The following is a 21,963-nucleotide window of genomic DNA, read 5'->3' on the forward strand; positions in this document are numbered from 1 at the left end:
ACATCTGTGCAGAAAACCTCCGGCTGTGTTGTGCATGTGTGGTACGTGAACTGTGGGTAAACTCCGCAAACCAATTCTCTGGACTTTACCCGTAGGTCATGACTCGTGTGAAATCAGATTTCATGGGTGATGGCAAGTTTCCCTGTTTGGAGACGGTCTGTCTCCTCACTCCCTACAAAGAGCCCGTACACGGCCGGGTACAGGGACGCTTCAACTTGATGAAAACAAGATGGAGGTCTCACCTGCTCAGAGCCTTGGAGGTTAGGCCCACATGTGCATTGGAACCTTTGACAATGGAGACATGTTTGAGCCAGATGCAGATTGTAGACAGGAAACCCTCGACCCATAACCTCCATGTGAGCGTCTCGTACAAAATGAGAGGTCAGGGAAGGCCACAGGGGAAAAGGCTGGTGTCTGGCCATGTGCACGCCACACAGTGAAGAACCCTTTAAAACCATTTTTAAAATAATGTACAAAGAAAAGTACCGTTTCTTGGTGGAACATTTTTTATGTTTGAATTATATTTGCATGTTTCACAAGGTTTCTGCATGAATCATCAAATTTAATTTAGGATTATGACCACAGAATACCTACTTTACTTCTATACTGGCAAAACATTACATGTACAGTTATTAGTTCAGTGTTGGTTTTGTACTTGTAACAGTAACTGAATAAATACAAGTTCCCCCCAAAACACATACAAGCAGGACTCAAGACTACATACATTCATTTTAAAGCCTAATCACAATAATGCTTTTCTGTGGAATCATCTCCCAGTTTCACCCTCTCTACTTTTAAGAGTTGACTTCAAACCTTCCTTTTGATGAAGCTTATAGTTGGACGGGTTCAGGTCAGTCTTTGTCCAGCTCTTATTTATGTTGCTATAGGTCTGGATTGTGGAGGGACACATGACATATGCAGCTTCTCTTCCTCACATTAATGTCTCATCAACACGTTAATGACCCCATCCATGCGCTTATTATAATCAGCTGATAGTTTTATCTGTGTGTTAGGTTGCAGTTAGCATGATTATCGGCCCTAATAACAATTTTAACAAATTAACAAGCAATTCTGTAAAACACTGGACAGAGGCTGGGTGCGAAACCACTCCCTTCTTGCTATGAATTAACCTAATGCAATTTTATTTGAGCGTCCAGTTTCTAGGACATTTGTAATATGCACATTAGCTTATGTGCATGAGCCCAAATTGTAATGCACCAGATTTTATTGTGAAGTTAAGAATCTGGCAACGCTACATAGTTGCTCGGCTGCAGAGAGAAATAGTGTGAATCTGTGGTGGAGCAGAGAACGAGTGGTCAAGGGAGTGATTTCTGTCTCAGCCTCAGAATCCTGTTCAGCATCTAAGGTCAAAGATCATGGCTGGGGGGGGGGGGGGCCTCAGCAGTCGGACTCGGTCATCCCCTCGGGCCGAGCTGACTGACAGGTGCTGGGTGGGGTGAAGACGTCGGGGTCGCTGATGCCCAGCTGGAGGTTGAAGAAGCGGGTAGAGGTGGTGACGCTGCTGTTCTTGGCGTAGGTCTCCTGCACGGGATAACAGTCCTTCAAGGTGTAGACGCCCACCCAGCTCTCATCTGGAGGAGACACAAGCAAGACAAATAAGCCGTCTTCAGACATGACCTCCGGAGGATGTCCGGAGATTTGGTCCGGACTTTCTGCGGTTGACTTTCACCCGTGCACAATGCAGCGGGCGATTCTCATACGGGGCAACAGCGATGGAATGTTCACCAAACGTCTAAAAACACTACTTACATAGTGATCTTGTATTGTACGTACTGTGCCCCCCCCCCCCAATCTGCTGGGTATTAGTCTTTCATTTTGTAATCATGAAGGTTTGTATATATTTTTTAACGTTTGTCTTCATGGAATAATACATTTGACTTGACTTGAGTTGGAGGCAGAGACTCAAAGTGTGAAACTAGACGGCATTTCCGATGTGGGAGGATTTACTTTCTGCTTTTTTTTTATTGCAGTTGCCTGATTCTTTCAATTAATGAAGATCTAAATTTGGGTAAAGATGTGCATATGAAAGGGAAACATTACATATCCATACATATTGGAGGATGTGTGTGACTAGGATAGAGATTTACAGAGTCTTCTTATGGGGACAGTGCAGATGTTTCTCCACCAGCTCCAGTTTTACCTCAAAGTTGTTTCTGTTGGCGAAAACATGTCCAGTAAACAACGTGTAAACCTGGCACTAAAGGCCACCTGAGGACATTGATCTCTGGGTTTCCACAACATCTGAATAACCGTGAAGATTATTGTAGTTTCATAAACGTTACTTCTGATTAGGTTTATGCTCCAGCCAGTATCTAACTGGACGCACTAAAAGGCTAGAGCCCGATATTTATTACCTTTGATTGGCTGTGACGATGGCGCCTGCACAGTAGCTCCACCGTGAAAACTCCTCAGGGAAATGTTTACTGATGTTATAAAGTGAGAAGTAGAGTAATTTTCTCATAGACTTATATAGAAACAAGTGGAGTCGCCCCCTGCTGGTCAGTCAAGAGAATACAGGTTTCAGGTACGTCGAGGGGTAAAGCACCGCGTGCATCTGAGTGTTCGGTTACAGCATTTTTATTCAGGCTTGTTCTTTGTATTTTATTCTTTGTTGTACACAAACATGCAGGCGGGGCATTAAAGACCAGGCTTACGTTTGCGTGCCGGCTTCCTGTCCGACCACTCCTGAACCTCCACGCTGTCCCCAGGGCCTCCGATGAAGTACTGGTCCTCATACGTGGAGTTGTCCGGGATGTCGAAGGGATCCCAGCTCTCCGTCAGTGCGATCTTAGAGCAGTCTTTGGTCTTCTGGTCAATCTGGAACATCACCATGCTCTGGTACAGGTAGATGTACTCAAAAAACCTGAAGCAAGGCGAGACGACAGGAGTGAACGGTTTTTTTTCTAAATTGAGGGTCTAAGGACAGATGGAGTCGTATGTGTTCTTAATAAACTGGAGCTTCTTGGGAATTGGCCGAGAGGAGAACTGAGAAGACCACGATTCAGTTCATAGCTGCGTTTATCCATTCGGGGGGGGGGGGGTTCCTTTGGGTGCAACAGGTGAAAACACATCATCTGACATCAGCTACTTTCAGACATGCACTGAACTCCAGAGGATCTCCAGACATTCTCCGGAGGGGACTTTCTCTGGCTATTTTGTCTTATCTTATCTTATTTTGTCTTACCTTATTTATCTTATCTTGATTATTATCATATCTTGTCTTGTCTTATTTATCTTATCTTGATTATTATCATATCTTGTCTTGTCTTATTTATCTTATCTTGATTATTATCATATCTTGTCTCATCTTATTTATCTTATCTTGATTATTATCATATCTTGTCTTGCCTTATTTATCTTATCTTGATTATCATATCTTGTCTTGTCTCATCTTATTTATCTTATCTTTAATATTATCTTGTCTCGTTTCATTTTGTCTTGTCTTATTAATTAATTATTCTGTCACCATTCTTCATGGTGCTCAGTGTGGAGCAGGACAACAGGGTGAGGGTGAGGTCCTGTTCAAACCGCAGGTTCCCACAGACGGACACTGACCTCTGACACGGGCTGTGTTTCTTCAGCTGCTGCAGGACTCGAACCCTCTGGTTCAGGCCGTCGTAGGAAACCGAGGCGCGGTTGTTCCTCCCGGTGCTGTGGTCGTACCGCACCCACCGGCCCTCCCACTGCAGCGGGGCGAGGCAGGGCCCGGCCGCCCCGGAGACGTGGGGCCCGCGGAGCCCGAGACCAGAAGCCACGACGGCGGCCAGAAACACGAGCGACAGCCGGAGCATGGCGGCGGAGTCCCGTTATCCGGTCCCGTTATCCGGTCCCGTTATCCGGTCCCGTTAACTGATCCACACCCGCTGCAGACAAGATGTCACAGTAACGCTCCCCGGATACGGCCTTCAAAATAAAGTGCGACCAAAACAAACGTGTACTTACTGCAACATTCACGACAACAAATGGAGATTAGAAATAAAGCCAAATAACAACGTCAAGTTCACAATACACAAATATTATATACATAAAACCTCTCATTTCATTATCGTTATTGTTGTTTTTATTATTATTATTATTGTCATTATTATTATTATTATTAGGATATTGTATTCATTCGTTTTTTGTTCATACAACATTGGAACATTACTTGTTTTTTGTTTTTCTTCTTTTTGTTTTTCTTTTCTTCATTTATACTTTTTAATTAATTACTCTTTCATTTTTTAATATAATGAATATAAAGAATGATATGATGATGTTTGTAAATGTTTCAGTTTAAATACTCATCACAAATATCGGCCTTGTCTAAATAAAAGCCACCTTCGGTTGTGATCCTCCTCCTCGCCGGTAGGTGGCAGAAGCTTCCGCCCGGCGCACGTCATTTCCGGCGGCACACAGTCGACATGGCGGAGAAGCAACGTGGGAAAACGGCGGCTTCGTCAAAGACGGCGGATAAACGCGAAGACCACGAGGGGAACATGAGTCTGTTTCTGGAGTCCAGTGACGACGAGGCTCCGGAAGAGCTGACGTTCGAGGAGTCGAAGCTCGAGGCGCTGCGCTGCGTGAAGGACGCGCTGGACTCCGCCAGGAGGTAGCTAGCTGCCGGCTAACACCGGCTAACACCGGCTAACACCGGCTAACCGCGCTAACCACACACTAAACCACGCGTCTTTATGCGTCCTCGTGCTAATGGGCCCCGCGCGGTAGTTTCACCCGTCACAGAAACAACCTGCTGACTGATCGTTAAACTCAACTGTGCTGGAATGTCTCTTACATGGCATCTGGTCCTCCTTTCAGAGATCAGCTAAGTACACGTCCCTGTGCGTGTAGTGTAACCGGACATGTTTACTGTCTCCGGTACAAAGTGTCCGCTGACACAAAGACAACAACTCGGTGGATCGTACCGTGTCACGTGCGGAGGTAGAGCAGAGTCGTGCGTGTTGGCGTGAAGTTCCCACGAGGAGCACGTGGGAAGGTGCCCCGGGTCCCGGGATCAGCTGCTGCGCCTCTGAACTGTTGAAATGAAGAAACCTTCTGGGTGGGAGATGAAGCTCGTCCTGATCCAGGAGGCATCTGTGAAGGAACCCCGGGTTAGCATAGTCTAGAGTTCAGGGTGTTCAGCTGCAACAGGACACTTCAGCACTAGACGTCACTACATTCCACACTGACGATGATCTGTCCAGGCTGGAAATTAACACCAGTCCACTGCCACGAATACCAGTTTCAAGTGTAATTTCTTGTGTTCGAGTTAAGTTAAGCATTGTTTTTGTTTGCAGGGACAAAGAGATGCTCAAAGAGAAGAGGCGGAGGAGACAGGAGCTGTTCCAGGAACAGAAGGTCAGTGTCGGGGCTGCTGATATTCAAGCTCTTAATGAAATTCAGCCTATTAGTCAGCACCGTGTTTTACTAGTGCCCCTGTCATCATGTGACTGTTTATATAGCTTCTGTCCACTAGAGGGCATACCAACATTACGATACCAATAAACGTGATATTATCAAAAGGTGAGAACGTTCCAATACGATCACAAGTGTTCAGTTCTGAGTTCGGGACGAGACACAACCCGAGACGTGCTGAGATCCGATCACTCAGACACGGTCTGGGACGCATGGGACCAACTTCTGTTAGTTGTTGTCAACACAAATTCGTCCTGGGCCACATGTGAAGAACCGCCCACTCAGCGGACGTCCCTGTCGTGGCAGGAAATATGTAGAAGAACTGTAATAGGAAAAAACGTATAGTGAGTTTTGGATCCAGTTTTGTCGAGCGCAGTGGACTTCCCATGTACTCTGGTAAAAAGCTTTTGTTTCTTTCTGCTGATTCCCAAAGAAGCGAAGACTCTTACCGGCTGACGTGTTGGAGGAGATCGACTCCTCGACTTCGAAGTAAGTTATGATGGTTCGTTCTGCTGCTCTTTGCTTTTATACATTTCCTTCTCCTTTTTAAACAGCTGAATCGTCTTTGTTTTGCAGGAATCAGAAACCGTCTGAACACGAAGGTGAAGACCCCCCCCCCCCACCCCGTCATAATTCACTCACTTTAAACAAAGCAGCAGAACAAGCTTCAGATCAAAGTGACTCATGTTCTCAATTCAACCCGTTCTCACCAGGTGAAGAGCAGCAGGAGGAAAAGCAACAGAAGAAGCAAAAGAAGAAGAGTGGGAAGTTAGCGCATATACGAAAGTATGTAAACAAACATTTCATCAACAGTAAAGTTTTAATTCATGCACGTGAGGGACGGTAACACAAACTGTGCCGCTTAAATAACCTTTTTTATGGGGCGAGAGTTTCCTCTTGTGTCCCCGTCGGGCTCAGTCTGAATCCCAGCAGTAATCAACATCAGTGCACACATTACAGACAATAACACACAAATACACAGAAGGAAACATCATTTTGACATTTCAGTGACATATAGAAATCAAAGAAAGGATGTGCATTGCTGAGGTAAACTCATTGAGTGCATTTCCTTTCTCATAACACTTTAACAAAGCGGGTTTAAAACGCACAACCTGCGTCTTCTCTGCCTGCATGGCGTGTGTTGTAACAACACTGGTAGGTGTTGTGTGTCACCTGTGTGCACGCGACAAACGGCTCCTGATGAACTTGGCTCGTTCCCATTTGTCAGTCTGAAGGGAAACTACAAGGTGGCGACCGTGAAGGAGCCGGCGTCAGCGACCTTTCAGCAGCAGGCGGCCGAGGCTTTCATCCAGTCCAGGCTGTACGGACCAGGCAGCTGCAGGACCACAAGTAAGAAGGCAGCGTTACATCACCAGTAGACTGACTTCAGATCACACAGAAGAAAATGGTCCCTAATAAGTACTGGTTTGATCAAAGTTTGCACGAAACATTGAGCCTTTTGTAAACATGAAACTATCTTAAAAAGTGGTTTAAAAACTCATTTATATTTATTTTTCTTAGTTTTTTTTAACACTTATTTGTTTTGTGTTGTTGCATTGCTGAGCATGATCTGGCTTTTCTATCATGTGCTATCTTTTTTGCACTTTTATTTTGTGAAGCACCTTGTAACTCTGGTTTGGAAAGGCCCCATAGAAATAAGTTTATTTTGGTTACTCAGTTTTATAATTTGCCGTCAGATAAATTAAGATAATTCTTTTAGTCCCTCGATGGGGAGGTGTTTTCACGTGTTACAGGAGCCAAGAGGACAGAATATAAAAGAATAGAGTAAAAGTAATAAATAAGCAAACATGTCAGTCTTCATGGACTAACGTTGGACAAACATGGTTTATACGAAACATGCAGGCTACACTCTGTGGCAGGAGTCTGAAAAGACGATTACCTGTCTCAATTTGAGCTTTGCTACAGTGACGTCCTGTCTCGTCCCACTGCGGCGCCCACTCTCCTGGGTGTCCCCACGGCGACGGCGGCGGCGACATTCACAGGTTTCCGTCTGACTTCCAGCCCGTCGTCAGTCCGGAGGCATTTACCCTCTGTCCTTCTGCTTTCAGATAACGAGCTGCTCTCCCTCCAGAACAAGAAGGGGAGGAATAAAAGTGCAGCCGTGCAGTTTGTCAAGAAAGACTGGGGTGAGTTCAGGAGACTGAAGTGAAATTGTCAAACCAGGGATGCTGAAAATTCATGATGTGTTCTCTAGGGCCGTCGTGATAATCTGATCATAAGGATAGTCATAATTATATGTGGGAGACGGAGATGTGAAACTATAGCCAGCAAAGAATTTTATTGCAATGACTACGAGTTGTTAAAATTGGTCTGTGATTGCTCTGCCCATCAATGAGAGCGCCATCAGTCAAACATCAGATAAAATATACAATTAACAATATTAAAGAGGAAATCGTCGCCCATGGTAATCGTTGTAATCTGATGTTGTATCGCACACGAAGAAGGGCTTCGTATTGTGTCTTCTTCTTTGTTCAGTTTATTGGAAGGTGCGTTTCCACCATCCGCTGCTTCCCTTTTCACTTTTCAGTTATTTGATGAGTTGTAAACATTCATTAAATTTAGTTTTTGAAATTCTGTATTATACACATACAAACGTCCTCATCCGTCTCTACACAGCTGAACAGTTGCTCCTGCAGTAACAATCAAAACCTTGTTAAAACAAATGAATGTATTCAATCAACAGAAATGCTGCAGTGCTTTTATTTTGAAATGGGTACAGGAAGTGTTGCAAATATTCATGTTTGTGACATTCAACAGATAAACATTGAAGAATAATTTTCACTGAGAGTCTGACCCGGACGATCGCCTGCTGCTTCTGTAAAAGGAAACCGGAGAGTCCAGACCCGATTGTCTGGACTCTCGTGTCAGTAAAGGGTTTAAGTGATGGAGATGGAGACCAGCTGACGAGTCGTCTCAAATATCAGCGTTGCTCAAATCTGTTTCTCTGTCTGACCTTCCAGCCTCTAAAGAACGAGCCAAAGCAGAGAAGCTGAAGAAGAGGTGGCTCCACAAGCAGCAGATTCCCTCCTGCTGACCGCCGGCTCCAGAACCCCCAGCGCTCAGACCTTCTCTGCACCAGCTGCTCGTGGATTCAAAGGGGACAGGGACATGGCTGAAGTCACAGGGAACCAAGGGAAGGACGTGGTTTAAAGTCCTGCTGGGATGCAGGATGGACTTAATGTGGAGACAGTAGCAGGACAATGTGCAGCTGAATGGGGGGGGGGGGCAGATTACACCAAAACAAAAATCCTGGGACAGACTGAGAATCAGAGCCAATTAACCCATAAACCCTGAGGCTCTAACCTGTGTTTATAAACTGAAGTTTCTTAAAGAGCAGAAGAAACAGTGATTTGTATCTGTGATGATGAAAGACTTGTATTCAGAACATTAGTTGTTCTCTTTGCTTCCAGTTTAATCGCTGTATGAATAAATGCTTTTATCAGTATCTCATATTTGATCAAATCCAAAGTAAACACGAGTGGACACACGTCTTCAAATGACGAAACCAAGCCGACTATTAATCTGCAATTATCAATTATCTCTTTAGCACTAAGACGATAGAGAACGTGTCAGAATGATGTGGATGTTTGGGTGCAGATACCGATACACGTCAAGATAAATATATCTATTTATATATTGAAAAACATTCTCAATGATTGGGAAGATGTCGTTATCAAACTCTTATGACAAGGAAATATTACAAAGGCTTGATGTTTTACAGATTAACCACAATCTTCATTATAAATAATTAAAAATAGATCCAAGGATATAGAAATTGAGTTAAAAAGATTTTTATGTAGAATATGAACAGAAATACTCTTTTCTGCCTTGTGAACTTTGTATTGATCATTTAAATATCTAAGAAGAATGAATAGGACCCAGTAGAGCTCCGACCTCCACTAAGGCCCAACAGATTGTTCTCCTTTCACCAGGTTTCATATTAATCTGTTGGACCAGTCGGACAATAACCTCCTTGGTAACAAACTACGTAACGACATCTTTTCCAACTGTCGAAAGTGTTTTTGTGTTTTGTTCTGACAAATGAAAGTTTTCACAGAGATGAGCGGTGCCACTGATTCTTCTGTGAAAGGATATCGGCTGATTTGATCTTTCCCATCCTTCATATCAGAGACGTGTGTTTACTGTTTTCTAAAGACATTTGTAAAAGGAGCAAGCGATCACACACACACACTGAGGTCAAATGAATAAAACTGCAGATGGCTTTACAACATTTTATTGATCTTGAGTTTAAATACACACAAGTACATTTTGTTAATGCATATTGGTTCCGACCCACCAAGAACTTCCTGAAACGGGCTCAATGTGTCTCTCTGCAAGTGCCTGGAAGCCGCTTTGATACAACTGGAAGGTTAATGAACAAAAAAATGAACCATTTTATTAGTCGGAAACTTAGAAAAGCTTCTTAAGCGGAGTTGGTGAATCCTGACGTTGTCTTTGTCTTATACGGTTACGACACAGGAAACTGCAGCCACTACGAAGCCCTCAGAGGCACTGATGAACACGTCTTTATAGTTATGCTAGGACACGGCATTACATCATGAATTCAAGAGGATACGTTGAACTGCACGTGTTAAATATTAAAAGAACGTCTTCAGGTACAAGGCATGTTAAAGGAGTTCAGTCCCTCCTCCTCCTCATTCAGTGACGACTCCTCAACCTGGTGCATCGTTAAATAATCATTAAGGTGCAAATGAAAATCCAGCGTCTCAACATTTAACTTCCAGTGCATCGACACTCATTTTGAATCACACAGTAAACGACACGAGGGGCAGGAAACTTCACGGGTTCGTGAAGCAGCTACAACTTGGCAGGCACTCGTTGCTTTTGGTGTAATCACATCGGGTTGGTTCCCGTTCCATCTCTGCTTCGAACGTCCTCAAAGGGGAAAAACGCGTTTTTAAAGGCAGGCGGTGGGTGTGAAGCGTAAAGTGCGTGAAAAAGGACTTGTACTGATTGAGCGTGACGATGCCTCCAGAGCGTCACATGTATTCTGTCCCTGGCTCGGTTGTAAGGTCGACTGCATCCGGGATCGGGTCTGAATGCAACCGGGACTGTTTGGCCTCTGATTTTATTCAGGACCTGAAAGTATACTGAACATGATTGGTTAGAATACCGGTGACTTAAAGGTTCAGTGTGTAGGATTCAGTGACACCTAGTGGTGAAGTGTCGTGTTGCAGCTGAACACCCCTCACCCCAGAGATATGCTCTATTTGTCATGTTCAGTTCTCAAAACCTGTGCCCAATGACGTGTGGAAGCACTGGAAGCTAAACGTTTTGTTTTCATAAGTTTAAGTCTCAAAACGAGATCTGCATGCATAGTATTTTGAGTTTTGTTGTCGTTAAATAAAAGTGTTCCTACTTTTAAACCTCGACAATCCAACCAGCAGAAGTGTGTAATGCTGAAAAGATGAATTGTGGGTAATGTAGTTGAATGAATCAATTCAGCAACAGAGAGGAAAAGTCACGTCTGTGGTTGTGAGCTGTTTCCTGTGTAGTTTGAGTGATGTCAAACTAAATCCAATCAGTTTGAATGATCATACATGACAGGAGAAGTCTCTTCATCTCAGCTCAGCGGCTCAAACACATTTTACACTATTATGCTCTTCACGTTACATATTGAGTAAAGCGTGTATTCCCCAACATTTAGGGAAATGCATGTGTTCTGTTCTGTTTTTCATTGAGCTTGTTACTTTCAGATTTAAATATAATATCAATACATTTGAACGGCAACACGTAATTCTAACCCTGTATTTTCACCCAGCATTCATCAGCAGTGTGTCGTCATTAAAAGTTTTATAACAAACTATAAACGAGTTGTAAGCAGATTTAAGGGACATTTAAAGTGTATAAATTATGATTAATTCATGTAACACAGTTTTAATCTTACAAAATAAGTTTTTATAATATCAACTATCACGTTTGTCAGAGCGCCACTGGACTCTACATATTTACTAACAACACGAAGCTATGGAGGGAACTGTCGTGGATGTTGATTGGCTAATAGCGCTGCATGTGCGTCACGCCCCCCTGTGGCAGAGTCGACAGTAACCGGCAGCTCGTCATGAAGACTTCTCGCCGTCTTCGACTTCGGATGTAAGCGATGAACGGGACAGCGTAGCTCCTTGTGTCTAACTGTCGTAATGTATTGTCACAAGGAGGAAGTAAACAATTCCAGAAAGCTTCCTGATTGGACGCAAGAAGAGACGGAGATTTAGATGTAAAAATACCAGGATGTTGCTTTTATAACAAGATGGAAATAAATGATTTTAGTGTCATGGGGCTTTTAAAAATGTTTTTGTCACACGAGCATTTCCAAGCGTGGATTCTCAGCCTCTGGATGAGTTTTAAAGTTCTTTACGTTGTGGTGCTATGATAATATCACTGTTAAATTGCACGGTAGTTAAAGCTGTTGAAATATACATCGATACACACGTTCAAATGCCCTCGTTTACTTACAACGACGTTATAGTTTGACTTGTTGACCTCAACAATCAAATATGATCAGAGGTGCTGTAAAAAGACGACCGTAACCACAGCAACTGATGAACAACAAGTTCTTAGCCCTCGGCCAATCAGCAAGCTTCGATGCCGGGACCAGACAGCACAGTATCTTAGTCACTGTGTCAGAAAAGGTGAATCATGTCCTGAACAACCTCAGGTCAAAGCTCGTCGTCTTTCTCTCCGCGGTCCGTTAAGTGGGACAGAGACATCCGCCTCTTTTTCTTTTCTCGCACGTTCCCAGCTTCAGCTCAGAAGACGTCTTATCTGCACTGACCTCTAAAACGTTTCCGGACCCCACCGGACAAAACATGCAACATGTGAGACTCTACAAGACTTCTGTTGACCAGAAGACGAATCGGGCTGAAACCGTCGGAGTGTGTAACAGCAAACGAAACAAATGTTCAAAAACAAACTGAATGAAAATAAAAAGTGACACCTGCAGCCGCATATTCACTGGATTATTGTCGCTTGTGTTTCCTCCCTCTCACGCAGACTCAACTTTGCATAAGTTAACGCAAGGATGGAACAGCATGGTTTCCTTCGTTACTTACTTATAAATGCAATTTAATAATTTAAAGGTTCGGTGTGTAGCGTTTTTAGTGCCATCTAGTGGAGTAAGCAGCAAATTTCCACCAACCAAATTCCCCTACGCTCGTCCAAACATGTAGACGAGGTCACGTCGACATGTGAGAGCCGGTGCTGTCGGCTCTGGGCGACTGTAGAAACACGACGGTGCAACATGGCGGACTATTCAGGAGATTATTCACTCATTAACTAACTCGTGAATATTATTCTCCATTTTCTTCACACTACCACGAGACCTTTAAGGCTTAATGGACCTTGAGTTATGGTGAGTTATGTTCTTTGTGATGCGACGCAGGATAAAACAAGCAACAGTGTCTGACCTTGTGTGTCTGATCTCAGCATTGGGCTGAAAAGAGTCGCCTCCACCTTCATGTTTTACAGATGTTGATCTTTGCACTACAGTAAAAAGATTAATGGAAACATTGTTTTCTCATAACACCCCAGTTTTCTGTGAGCAGAACGCCCCCTTCTCTCCCTTCCACATGTCCTCTGGAACTCCTCCTTCTGCCCTGCGATCGTACTCTATCATCAATCAGTGGCGTCTGAGGAGTTTGGTGAAGAATCCAGTTGAGGCCGACCCGTCCGTCTTGGCATGTGCCTCCTCTTTGACCTGGGTCTTCTTCTCTTCCAGCCCCAGTTCCCCCTCCAGTTGCTCCAGCTCCGACTGGTCCAACAGCTCAAAGTCCTCCACCTCGCTGTCCGACTCCTCGGCCAACTCCAGCAGCCTGGTGGACTCCCGGAGTCTGGACCGATCCGTGTCGCGGCTCAATGCCGTGAAGCCAACCGCTGCTTCTATTCTCTCCTGGATGGCAGCTGTAACCGCGGCGGCGATGAAGTCTCCCGCCATCTGGTTGACCAATTCGAGCGCTTTGTCATTGGATTGGTCTTTGTGAGGAGGGGGTGTATGCTTGGATTTGAATGGCAAGGGAAGGCCGAGGTCATCGTCGTCGTCGCCATTGGTCGTTGCGCCGTTGTCGAGTGAAGGGAATTCTTGGAGGCCACCGATGAACGCTTCCTCTCTGTCGAGGTCTGTGGGGTTGAAGTGAAAAAAGGGGGCAAAGACATTTACAAGAGGACACTCGGGGTTGAACACCAGAGAGGAGGGTGAATGTGCTGTGGTGGCGCTGTGACATGAGATGCTACTGTACGAACAGGAGAAACACGCAGAGCCAAATACGACTCCAGCGTCCAAACGTTCCAAGAGGAGAGACGCAGTCAAAACTTTGCCAGGTAAAGCTGACACACCATGAGTCTACCACGGCTACGCAGAGTCATTGGGAGTTTGCTTTCTCTCTACGTCTCCCTGTCATATAATGGGGATTATTGAATATAGTATTTTGGCTTGAAATACTCCAGCTCCACCCTAGAGGTCGGACATCTTTATTTTAAAGGTGGGGTGAGGGGTGAAGGGGGATGGAGGTCATAAGCGCTTCAGGGTTAGTGTTCATAACGAGCATCCGTGCAGCGGTAAATCAGTGTCCGGCTCTTAATGATTCCGGTCGCTGAACGTGTAGTAAATACAGAGGGTGTATTTTGTCTACACATAATACTTATGTCTTTGGGTGCTTTTTTCAAACATCAGCGGTCGTTCCCCAGAAACACGAACTCCACCTTTAATACCCGAGTGTCAAACGTACCCTCTGAGTTCTCCGTCTGTGGTGTGTGTCCTTCTGAAAGGTTGAAAGTGCCGTTGTCCGTCCACGTCACCTCAGACACCTCTGTGTCCGATACGGACATGTCCTTACACACGGTGGAGTCGAGCTGTCGGGCGGAAAACAATCAAACACATGGAGATTTCAGATTTCAGATTTCAGATTTCAGATTTCAGAGAGCGAAACCAAGGCTGACGTGTGCACGATAGTGACCTGGAAATTAAAAAATAGCTATAAAAGTGCACGTCGAACCCTTTTCACATCACTGTGTTGATTTGCTCACGAAATCATCCAATTCTGACTAAACCAACAACAATAGTCACTTTTCGTCAGAAACTACATTGTTTTCCGACAATGCACAGCCAGATTTTTTAGATTCAAGTTTCTGATGATTCATGATTGAACCTGGAAATAGCAGTTTGGCACAAGAACTCTTTGCTCAAGTTTCACGTCGACTGATGAAGGCTGCAAGGTGTGGCTAGAGACTGAAAAGAAATCGGAGGTAAGTGGATCTTTGCTTTCTAGTCTCAAGTCACCGTCTTTACAAAGTCTCACAGCAGTGAAATTCAAATAAACTAGGAAAACCTGAGACTGTAGACGGAAGCAAGATGCAATGGAATCAGGTGTTTGGCCTGAAGAGCAACATTTCTTATATCATTCAGTTTGATGTGAAATTCAATCAGCTTTAACTGGATCCAGTCGGTCAACACAGGCCTAATTAGAGACGAGCTGATCCACCAACCTGAGGGAACATGGAGGACAGGTCGGACTCCACCCCCTCCTCAGTCTGAGTCTGCATCATTCTCTTCTCTGAAAGGAGGAAAACACAGATGAGACGAGTAAAGGAGAAGCTGGAGGTATTTACGTGCGGATGTTAAAATGAACTTTATAATCCTCTCGTCTCATCGACCACTCAGAGCAACTTAAGCCACATTCATACACGGCACGTTTTCTATCTATCGCATCATTCATACGCTGTTCATTTCTGGATCAGTGGGTGATTTCTGCACTGCAATCTGTAGTCACTGCACATTACTACGTCATTACAACTAATATCTCAAATCAACGAATGATCTCAAGTCTGGAGGGTCAGCAAAGGAAGTAACATGGAATATATAACATATAGATACATGTTTAATTTATGATATGGATTCTATTTACCATGGTTTTCTTTGATTTTCTGAAGGAGCTCTCCAATGCCAAAGTCCAGCTTCTGCAGAACCGGCTCCAGCCACAAACCAATGTCATGAGATGAAATCAGAGGCCACAGGAAGACGCCCAGCACTGCAGACACACATTTGTTTCCAGGAAGCTATTAACACACCAGCCATAAAAAAAACACACTGCGAAAGCATCTGAACTTCACATGCAGCTTCTAGGCAACATCCACACGAACATGTTGTAGTTTTCAAGCTAAAACCATCTTCAGTAAAAGTCCCCGTCCACACACACAGCCTGAAAACACAAATCCTGTCACCATTCATCGACACTGGTCATGTGCTGTAAACAGGAAGTCTACTCTGCAGTCGGTTGCTCGGTTACACAAACCACGTTGAATGAGGAACAGGGATTTTGAAAAGTTAGACGAGGAGTAAAACTTCTTCATGTCCAAAAACATTAGGCGACTCACCGAGAATGTACAAGATGACAATCCCTGGAATGTAGCGTCCTACGACAGCGAGAAAGGTGCACAGACTGCAAACCAGCAGGCAAAACTAGAGGAGAAAGGAAGCAAGAGTCAGAGAAGGACCGATTCAATCATCTTCTGCAGTTGAGTCACATTTTCTCAACAAGACGAACCTTCTGCATGTGCAAACAAATGAGATGCATTTCTGAAATGTGTAGAGAGTCAGTGTTCATGCTAAGCTAAGCTAAATCATCGGTTAGGTTCCCTCGTCATTAACTGACGCAGAACATCTGTGCACATCAGGATGTATCGGATGCATATAGCTTGGAAAGCTTAGCGACCTGAGCTTGAAGCGCATTCAGAGCGGATTAACGCAGATTCCCCAGAATCCCCTGGTGCAATAAACCACTGTGGTTTTAATCTGAAACAAAATTCATCAGTTGCATCGATTCATTCTTGGGCTCTTTAGCCGTCTCACCTTGCCGGGGTTTTGTTGTTTGAAAGCCGATGTCTCCTGGAGGAAAAGTTTGATGGAGTCGCTGAGATGAGGTCCAGTCCCAGACCGGCCATCCTGGCCTGAGTCAATGATCTCCCAGCTACAGGGAAGCAGAGAGGATGTGTCAGTCAAGGTTACTCACCTGGACAGTGTCTCCAGCCAGTTGTTTAATGATGGAGACAACATCATTCCAGGACTTTTACTTGTGTGAAGTGGAGACAAAGTGATGCTGCTTCGTCCCCATTCAACCAATGAGCTCATTTTTTATCATTTAAACCTGCATTACATTTTTTATTTTATTCAACAATGACTTTGAAGTGTTCTGGCTTATTTTTCTGGATAAAGGGAGGAAGTGGAAACACATCGTCTGTGGTGCTTCCGCATAGATGTCATGTTCTAGAAACTTAGTACACACACACACACACACACACACACACACACACACACACACACTTTGTTCATCTTGTGTTGCCTTGAATGTGCTTCTCAGATACAGCGACCCAGCATTAACAATAATACCGACAGTTGTCTGAGAGAGGAACTGAAGACGTTTCTTTGGGGGCTAAGGATTCCACTTTAGTGCATGAACAAAGACCAAATGTCATTGTCTAAATTAAGAAGCCGACAATCAAACTGACAGGATGACTCAAGAGACAGGTGGTAGACGGGAGTGAGGATGGGAAAGTGCTTCCCTTGCTGGGCCACCTGTGGAGGTACGGAACTTTCCCCAAATCACGCATTGTTTGAGCTCTACTCTCGGCCCTCGAGCTCAATCGTTTTCACATTAAACAGCTATAAGATCACATGTGCGATAAATAGATAAGGTTCCACATCCTTTCTGTTCCACGAGCTTACACTAGAAGCGTCCTGAGCAAGTGCGTAGCTCCGCCAAGGCCACTTTATCCCCATAGTGCATATTGAGTTGAGATGGAACCATGTACTCAGAAAAATGTCCGTTCTCTGATACAGTTGAAAGGAATATTTGTTACTGTACAGTAACTGAAATGCATAATCCTACAAAGAAACAAAGAAACAAACGCAGATGAAAACACAAGCTCCCTGACGGAGGTCACTAGCTGCACGGTTTCGTCGTTGGGGGGCTTCCATCCTTAGTCTTTTTTAAAAAGGGATAATTTCCCATTGTGTTTTTAAAGTTTACAAATGGCAGATTAACAAAAAAGTAAAATTTCCGCCTTTGTTTCTATGACAACAATCAAACCAGCAGTGTAAAGGTGGGTCTGGTAGCTGCCTCAACAGGGTTCAACAGATGAAATGACCATGTACTAAATATAAGCCCCACAGGGGATGGAAACTACACGTCCTGTGGACGCAGCTGTCCTGGGAACAGCTGGTGTGAAATCACCATGGAGATCTGGTTACCACATCACAGCAGAGAGGTTCCTCCGCGAACTGAAATCCGTGTGATCGTTGTCTGTCAGGGGTTATTAGGGTGTTCGACATGATGGGATGGTTTCTTGTTTCTTCTTCATCCTGTTACTATCTCAGACATTATTGCTTTATGCAGGCATCCATGTATAAATACACATTCGGCTCCTATCCAGGTTAATGATTTTAATCAGTGTTATTACTGTGAAAGGTTTACACGCTCCTCAGACTGTCCATCGCTGCTGCTCCTCTCTTCAGCCTCTGTCTCAAACACTTGGTTTTAGCTCCTGTCTCTTTAAGCCCCCCCCCCCCATAAAGCCCAGTCTTTATGGTGTGAATTAGCATTTTTCCGCAGCTAAAGCCAGAAATCATGTTCAGCAACACCCTTTCTCCTGCTCAGTTTCCCTCCCCATGTGCACAGCTGCTCTGTCTCCCACAAAATAACGTTTTTTGCAAAGCCACCAAGATATAAAAATGTTGCTTCCAACCCTCATGGTTGATTAACCCTCTGATTTGATGCCAGTGGTGTCGGTGAAATCAAAACCAAATGCCAGTCGTCTCACTTCTGCTTTATTTCTCCTCCTGAGAAGAACTACTGAGTGAGCAGTGCACTACCACTGGACAGAATCAGCTTAATCCATAAACACCTGCGACGTTGTGGTCGGAGTTTTAAAGATGCGATATCAGCTCAACCATAACGTTTGCTGAAGGACACAAACTAAACCAGCCAAAGCCCCTCCCCCTTTCTTCTTTCTGCCTCATCATGCAACAACACACGAGAGGCTACCAGAAGCTGAGGAATCTCATATGCACCCAACACCCCTCCCACATGACCCAAACATCCAGCCTTGTCTCACGTAACGCTTATGACAAGAAGGTCAGCCCGCTGCCTCTGGACTTCTAGGCACCTATCCCCGTGGGAGGCCGGTCCCCAGGGAAACATGATGAGCCGCACGCGTGACAGCGTTAGGGTGAAGCAATACTTGCAGTGTTGGATGGACAGGATAAGCGTTTCTCTGTTCCATGAAAGACGGACGTGTCCCTGGAAAGAGATGAAAATCTTCTTGGAAAGAGCATCGTAAAGTTTCACCATATCACTGATCATGTGGAGTTTGCTCCTGGATATTTCTCTTAGCAGAACTGGCATTACTGGAAAACAAACTCCTGTATGTAAACTGTATTGTGGAAGAACGCCGACGTGTGTGGGTCCACAAGACCATCGAGAGACAGAAAGTTTCACCATCTTCTCCAGGAGCTGCGTGTGGACGCTGTTTCCACCTGTAGGCTCGAATCGGTGCCGGGACCTTTCTCCAGTTAGCATCTATTTGCTTCTTTACGTTGAGTTTGTACGTAATCTCATTGTGCGGAAAATCTGCTTGGCGTTGGGTGTAAAACACAACATCCGAGGTTAGTGACACCAACGTTTAGGAAATAAAATAGGGCACAGGTCATTCGTGGATTTGATTGTAAAGAGCAGCTCAGTGTGGCGCTTTCACTTTGGGTTTATATGTAGAAAACAGCTGTAAAAGCTTTTCTTCTCCATTTTACCATCACCAACAACCAACAGCAGCAACTGTGCAACCAACAACACCACCCAAAATGTTTTGGTTCGCTTGTCCTCACTTCATTCTACACTGGTTTGAACTGGGAGAAATATCAGGATCAGAACTTCAGCCCAGCCGTGGTGGACGGCAGCCAGATTATCAGACACATTTTCCTGGGACCATGTTATGAAACGGAGAAAGCGTCACCTTGATCCAAATTAAAGCTAATAGTTCTACATACATGATAATTTTAACATCTCTTCAAAGTCAGACTCCCTGAGCTCCTCGGTCCTGACAGGTCTTTGGTTTTGAGTTTTATCCAGAAGCATTTGCACAACTCCAGAAGCATAATCGTCAACCCAATACACAAATCACAACATTTTCCTGACCTCCTGTCACATGACCTCCATAAACACTTTGGGTACTTGGCGGCAAATATATCACATTTCATCGCTCCAGATCATTGCAGACCACCGCTGCCCACGGCCTTCCACAGCTGAAAGACCAGCCATCAATCACACAGAGAAATATCCAACTTTCACTAGAGAACACGACAACAACCACGTCAGAGGAACTCTGGCGAGGAAGGAGGCCGTCTGCACCGCGTGAGCAGCTGTCCCTTTTTACCCAATCAGTAATCTCTGAAACAACACAGGCAGCGGCACATCTGAGCCTCTAACAAGCCCGGCGACGGCGCGTTAAAAATAGAACGAGACAAACAATGCGAGGAATGGCGGCAAAAACATCCCGGCTCTTCACTTGTGATTTGGGTGGGGGTGTAAATATGTTTACCCACCTGTCTGTGTGGGTTTATACCACGGAGACGAGCTCTGGTGCAGCTAAAACCTGATTATGTTCTGGGTACAGTTACATCTGCATTAATGGAGAGCGAGGGCAGAGTCCCGACAGGTTCGCCAGTCTGCGCAAGACCCAAAGCCAAAAGCTACAAGTAATATAAGACGCCGGAGTTATGGGAAGCAATGACGCATTGTGGGGTGGCTTTCCAGTTAGATCTGTGCTGGGTTGCTCGTGTTGTTGATCTTATTTCCACTAAAATGGATAGTTTTGGTGTGAAGTAAGTTCATAGGTTAAAACAAGGCCAGACAGACACGAGACTGCAGTGCCCTGTGTCATCTTCACAAGCAGAGAGTCAGAAGCCCTTAAGCTTCAGTTCAACCAAACCACCAAAATAAAGGAAACAAAAAGACGCGCTACTCACCCACTACTCTTCTCTAGGCTACGTCTTTGGTCAATAGTTACCGGGGGTTATTTCTGAAAAGACTCGATGCTGCTGACTTGTTCAAAATGTTCATTTCTTTAAGCAAAGCAAATTATTTTTTCGTTCACCTCCATTGTTTCCCGGTGGTAGAAATCTCAGGCATAAATATTTCAAAACCCCCTAATCCGAAACTATCCAAATGGCTAAATATGACCACGGAGAGAAAATATCTTTTGACCCTTTGAGGAAACAAAACAAACGAGCCATTTTCTCCACGTCTCCTCGAGTTTCCCTCTGCAGAACTCACACAACTCCAGTCCCACGATCGTCAGGTGACATCTCAGGTACTTTCAGAAGATTCGACGACGCCACAAAAGTCAGCCAAACACTGGATGGTGGAGATGATAGTTTCGCGACGGAGAAAGCAAGAGACAGCTACGACTTGTCTTGTCAGTAAAGAATGCGGCAGCAAACTCTGGGACGAGCCAAAGTCTTGTTTTACGTGCCACACGGCGCGAGAGCAGCTCGTGTTTATCCTCAATGAAGCCCCGGTTGGAGTATTTCAAGCGGCCTCGCCTAAAAATAACCTGGTCACACAAACATTCCGACCAGGCAGCGATCAGGAGGACAGGAGGGATGGGGTTAAGGAGGGTAGACACAGCAACTCCCTCCACCAACCTCCCACACATGCTTCCTGTCATGTCAGTGACATGGCGTGGACGGACAGATGAGGGTGGACACGTGTGTCTCACATGCTGACACAGTGTTCGTATGTTGTTCTGTTTACTGGTTGTTTAAAGGAAACGTATTAGAGATGTTTTGATACCATTTCTCCCTTCCAGATTCCGGTACCTGGACTATACCGAGTACGGATCCGATATGGGTTTTTTATTAACTGTAGTTAATAAATGTGGTGATGTGAAATATGTGTCTAATTTCACTTTGAATATACATGGTTTTTCTCAAGAGGGGGGGGTTTAGGGTTAACCCCCTAACCCTAACCCTTTTCTCAAGAGAGAGACATTCAAAAAATGTCAAAAATGAATAACTAAATAACAGAAATGGATTCGGCTCATCACCAATATTGATGTTATTTGTTGTGTTGCCCAACATTATAAAGAATCAAGTCTATTTCCGGCTGTGCTCTTGTCATGTCGTCATTTACTTCCCTCAGCTTGTTACCGTTCACTGCAGAGTAGGCTGTGTTCTACAGTATCCGTCATAATGATTGTTAGCAGAGAGCTCAACCGTTTCAAAATGTCCGAAAATAAATTTGAAACTGTAGCAGGTGGCCAACGACACACAAGCAAACATCTGCCAGTGATGTCCAAGATGTGTGACTTCATGATGCGTGTGTGTGTGTGTGACTTCATCACATCATTTGACCGTGATGAAACACTCGTGGTTTGTTTGTGGGTTGTTTTCCACCGGTTCGAGCTTGTGTCCAATCATAGGCTCCGCTCTGAAACGCACCTACTCCAGTGTCAAGTGATCTGATT

The 21,963-nt window shown here is 44.6% G+C and overlaps 3 protein-coding genes across 6 annotated transcripts in view; 1 reads left to right on the forward strand and 2 right to left on the reverse strand.

Annotated features, from left to right (window-relative positions):
- Window positions 1–627: 627 nt before the first annotated feature.
- On the reverse strand, window positions 628–5,075 carry epdr1 (ependymin related 1). Of its 3 annotated transcripts, XM_034614273.1 has the most exons (5): window positions 4,923–5,075; window positions 3,577–3,924; window positions 2,676–2,884; window positions 1,384–1,592; window positions 628–1,166 (listed from the first exon to the last, which is right to left on the reverse strand). In XM_034614273.1, the coding sequence occupies exons 2-4, from the start codon at window positions 3,810–3,812 to the stop codon at window positions 1,399–1,401; spliced, it is 639 nt and encodes a 212-aa protein (XP_034470164.1). In that variant the 5' UTR covers window positions 3,813–3,924; window positions 4,923–5,075; the 3' UTR covers window positions 628–1,166; window positions 1,384–1,398. The 3 variants fall into 3 exon arrangements, with proteins under 3 accessions (XP_034470164.1, XP_034470163.1, XP_034470165.1); XM_034614272.1 differs by lacking the exon at window positions 4,923–5,075 and having other exon boundaries at window positions 3,577–3,925; XM_034614274.1 differs by lacking the exon at window positions 4,923–5,075 and having other exon boundaries at window positions 1,121–1,161; window positions 1,401–1,592; window positions 3,577–3,925.
- Window positions 4,358–8,916, forward strand: nol7 (nucleolar protein 7). Of its 2 annotated transcripts, none has more exons than XM_034614269.1 (8): window positions 4,358–4,609; window positions 5,295–5,355; window positions 5,846–5,901; window positions 5,989–6,014; window positions 6,126–6,198; window positions 6,641–6,762; window positions 7,482–7,585; window positions 8,339–8,404. In XM_034614269.1, the coding sequence occupies exons 1-7, from the start codon at window positions 4,422–4,424 to the stop codon at window positions 7,580–7,582; spliced, it is 627 nt and encodes a 208-aa protein (XP_034470160.1). In that variant the 5' UTR covers window positions 4,358–4,421; the 3' UTR covers window positions 7,583–7,585; window positions 8,339–8,404. The 2 variants fall into 2 exon arrangements, with proteins under 2 accessions (XP_034470160.1, XP_034470159.1); XM_034614268.1 differs by having other exon boundaries at window positions 4,359–4,609; window positions 7,482–7,559; window positions 8,394–8,916.
- Window positions 8,917–12,946: 4,030 nt separating this feature from the next.
- Window positions 12,947–21,963, reverse strand: part of retreg1 (reticulophagy regulator 1) — a 13,438-nt gene continuing 4,421 nt past the window's right edge. The window contains exons 4-9 of the mRNA XM_034614253.1: window positions 16,298–16,415; window positions 15,823–15,907; window positions 15,354–15,476; window positions 14,935–15,002; window positions 14,178–14,301; window positions 12,947–13,569 (exon numbers count right to left, since the gene is read on the reverse strand). Coding sequence (XP_034470144.1) covers window positions 13,073–13,569; window positions 14,178–14,301; window positions 14,935–15,002; window positions 15,354–15,476; window positions 15,823–15,907; window positions 16,298–16,415 — 1,015 coding nt within the window. The 3' untranslated portion in view covers window positions 12,947–13,072. The remainder of the gene's footprint in view (window positions 13,570–14,177; window positions 14,302–14,934; window positions 15,003–15,353; window positions 15,477–15,822; window positions 15,908–16,297; window positions 16,416–21,963) is intronic.

The sequence above is a fragment of the Hippoglossus hippoglossus genome, chromosome 17 (genome assembly GCF_009819705.1).
Source record: "Hippoglossus hippoglossus isolate fHipHip1 chromosome 17, fHipHip1.pri, whole genome shotgun sequence".
Taxonomy (NCBI): Eukaryota; Metazoa; Chordata; class Actinopteri; order Pleuronectiformes; family Pleuronectidae; genus Hippoglossus; species Hippoglossus hippoglossus.

Excerpts from the sequence above, each read along its gene's own strand:
- epdr1 (XM_034614273.1), bottom strand. The coding sequence starts at position 3,812 with ATGCTCCGGCTGTCGCTCGTGTTTCTGGCCGCCGTCGTGGCTTCTGGT. Across the intron at positions 2,885-3,576 it reads AAACACAGCCCGTGTCAGAG|GTTTTTTGAGTACATCTACC; the intron begins GTCAGTGTCCGT and ends GCCTTGCTTCAG. Across the intron at positions 1,593-2,675 it reads CAGGAAGCCGGCACGCAAAC|ATGAGAGCTGGGTGGGCGTC; the intron begins GTAAGCCTGGTC and ends TGTCTCCTCCAG.
- nol7 (XM_034614268.1), top strand. The coding sequence starts at position 4,422 with ATGGCGGAGAAGCAACGTGGGAAAACGGCGGCTTCGTCAAAGACGGCG. Across the intron at positions 6,015-6,125 it reads GAAACCGTCTGAACACGAAG|GTGAAGAGCAGCAGGAGGAA; the intron begins GTGAAGACCCCC and ends CGTTCTCACCAG. Across the intron at positions 6,199-6,640 it reads AAGTTAGCGCATATACGAAA|TCTGAAGGGAAACTACAAGG; the intron begins GTATGTAAACAA and ends CCCATTTGTCAG.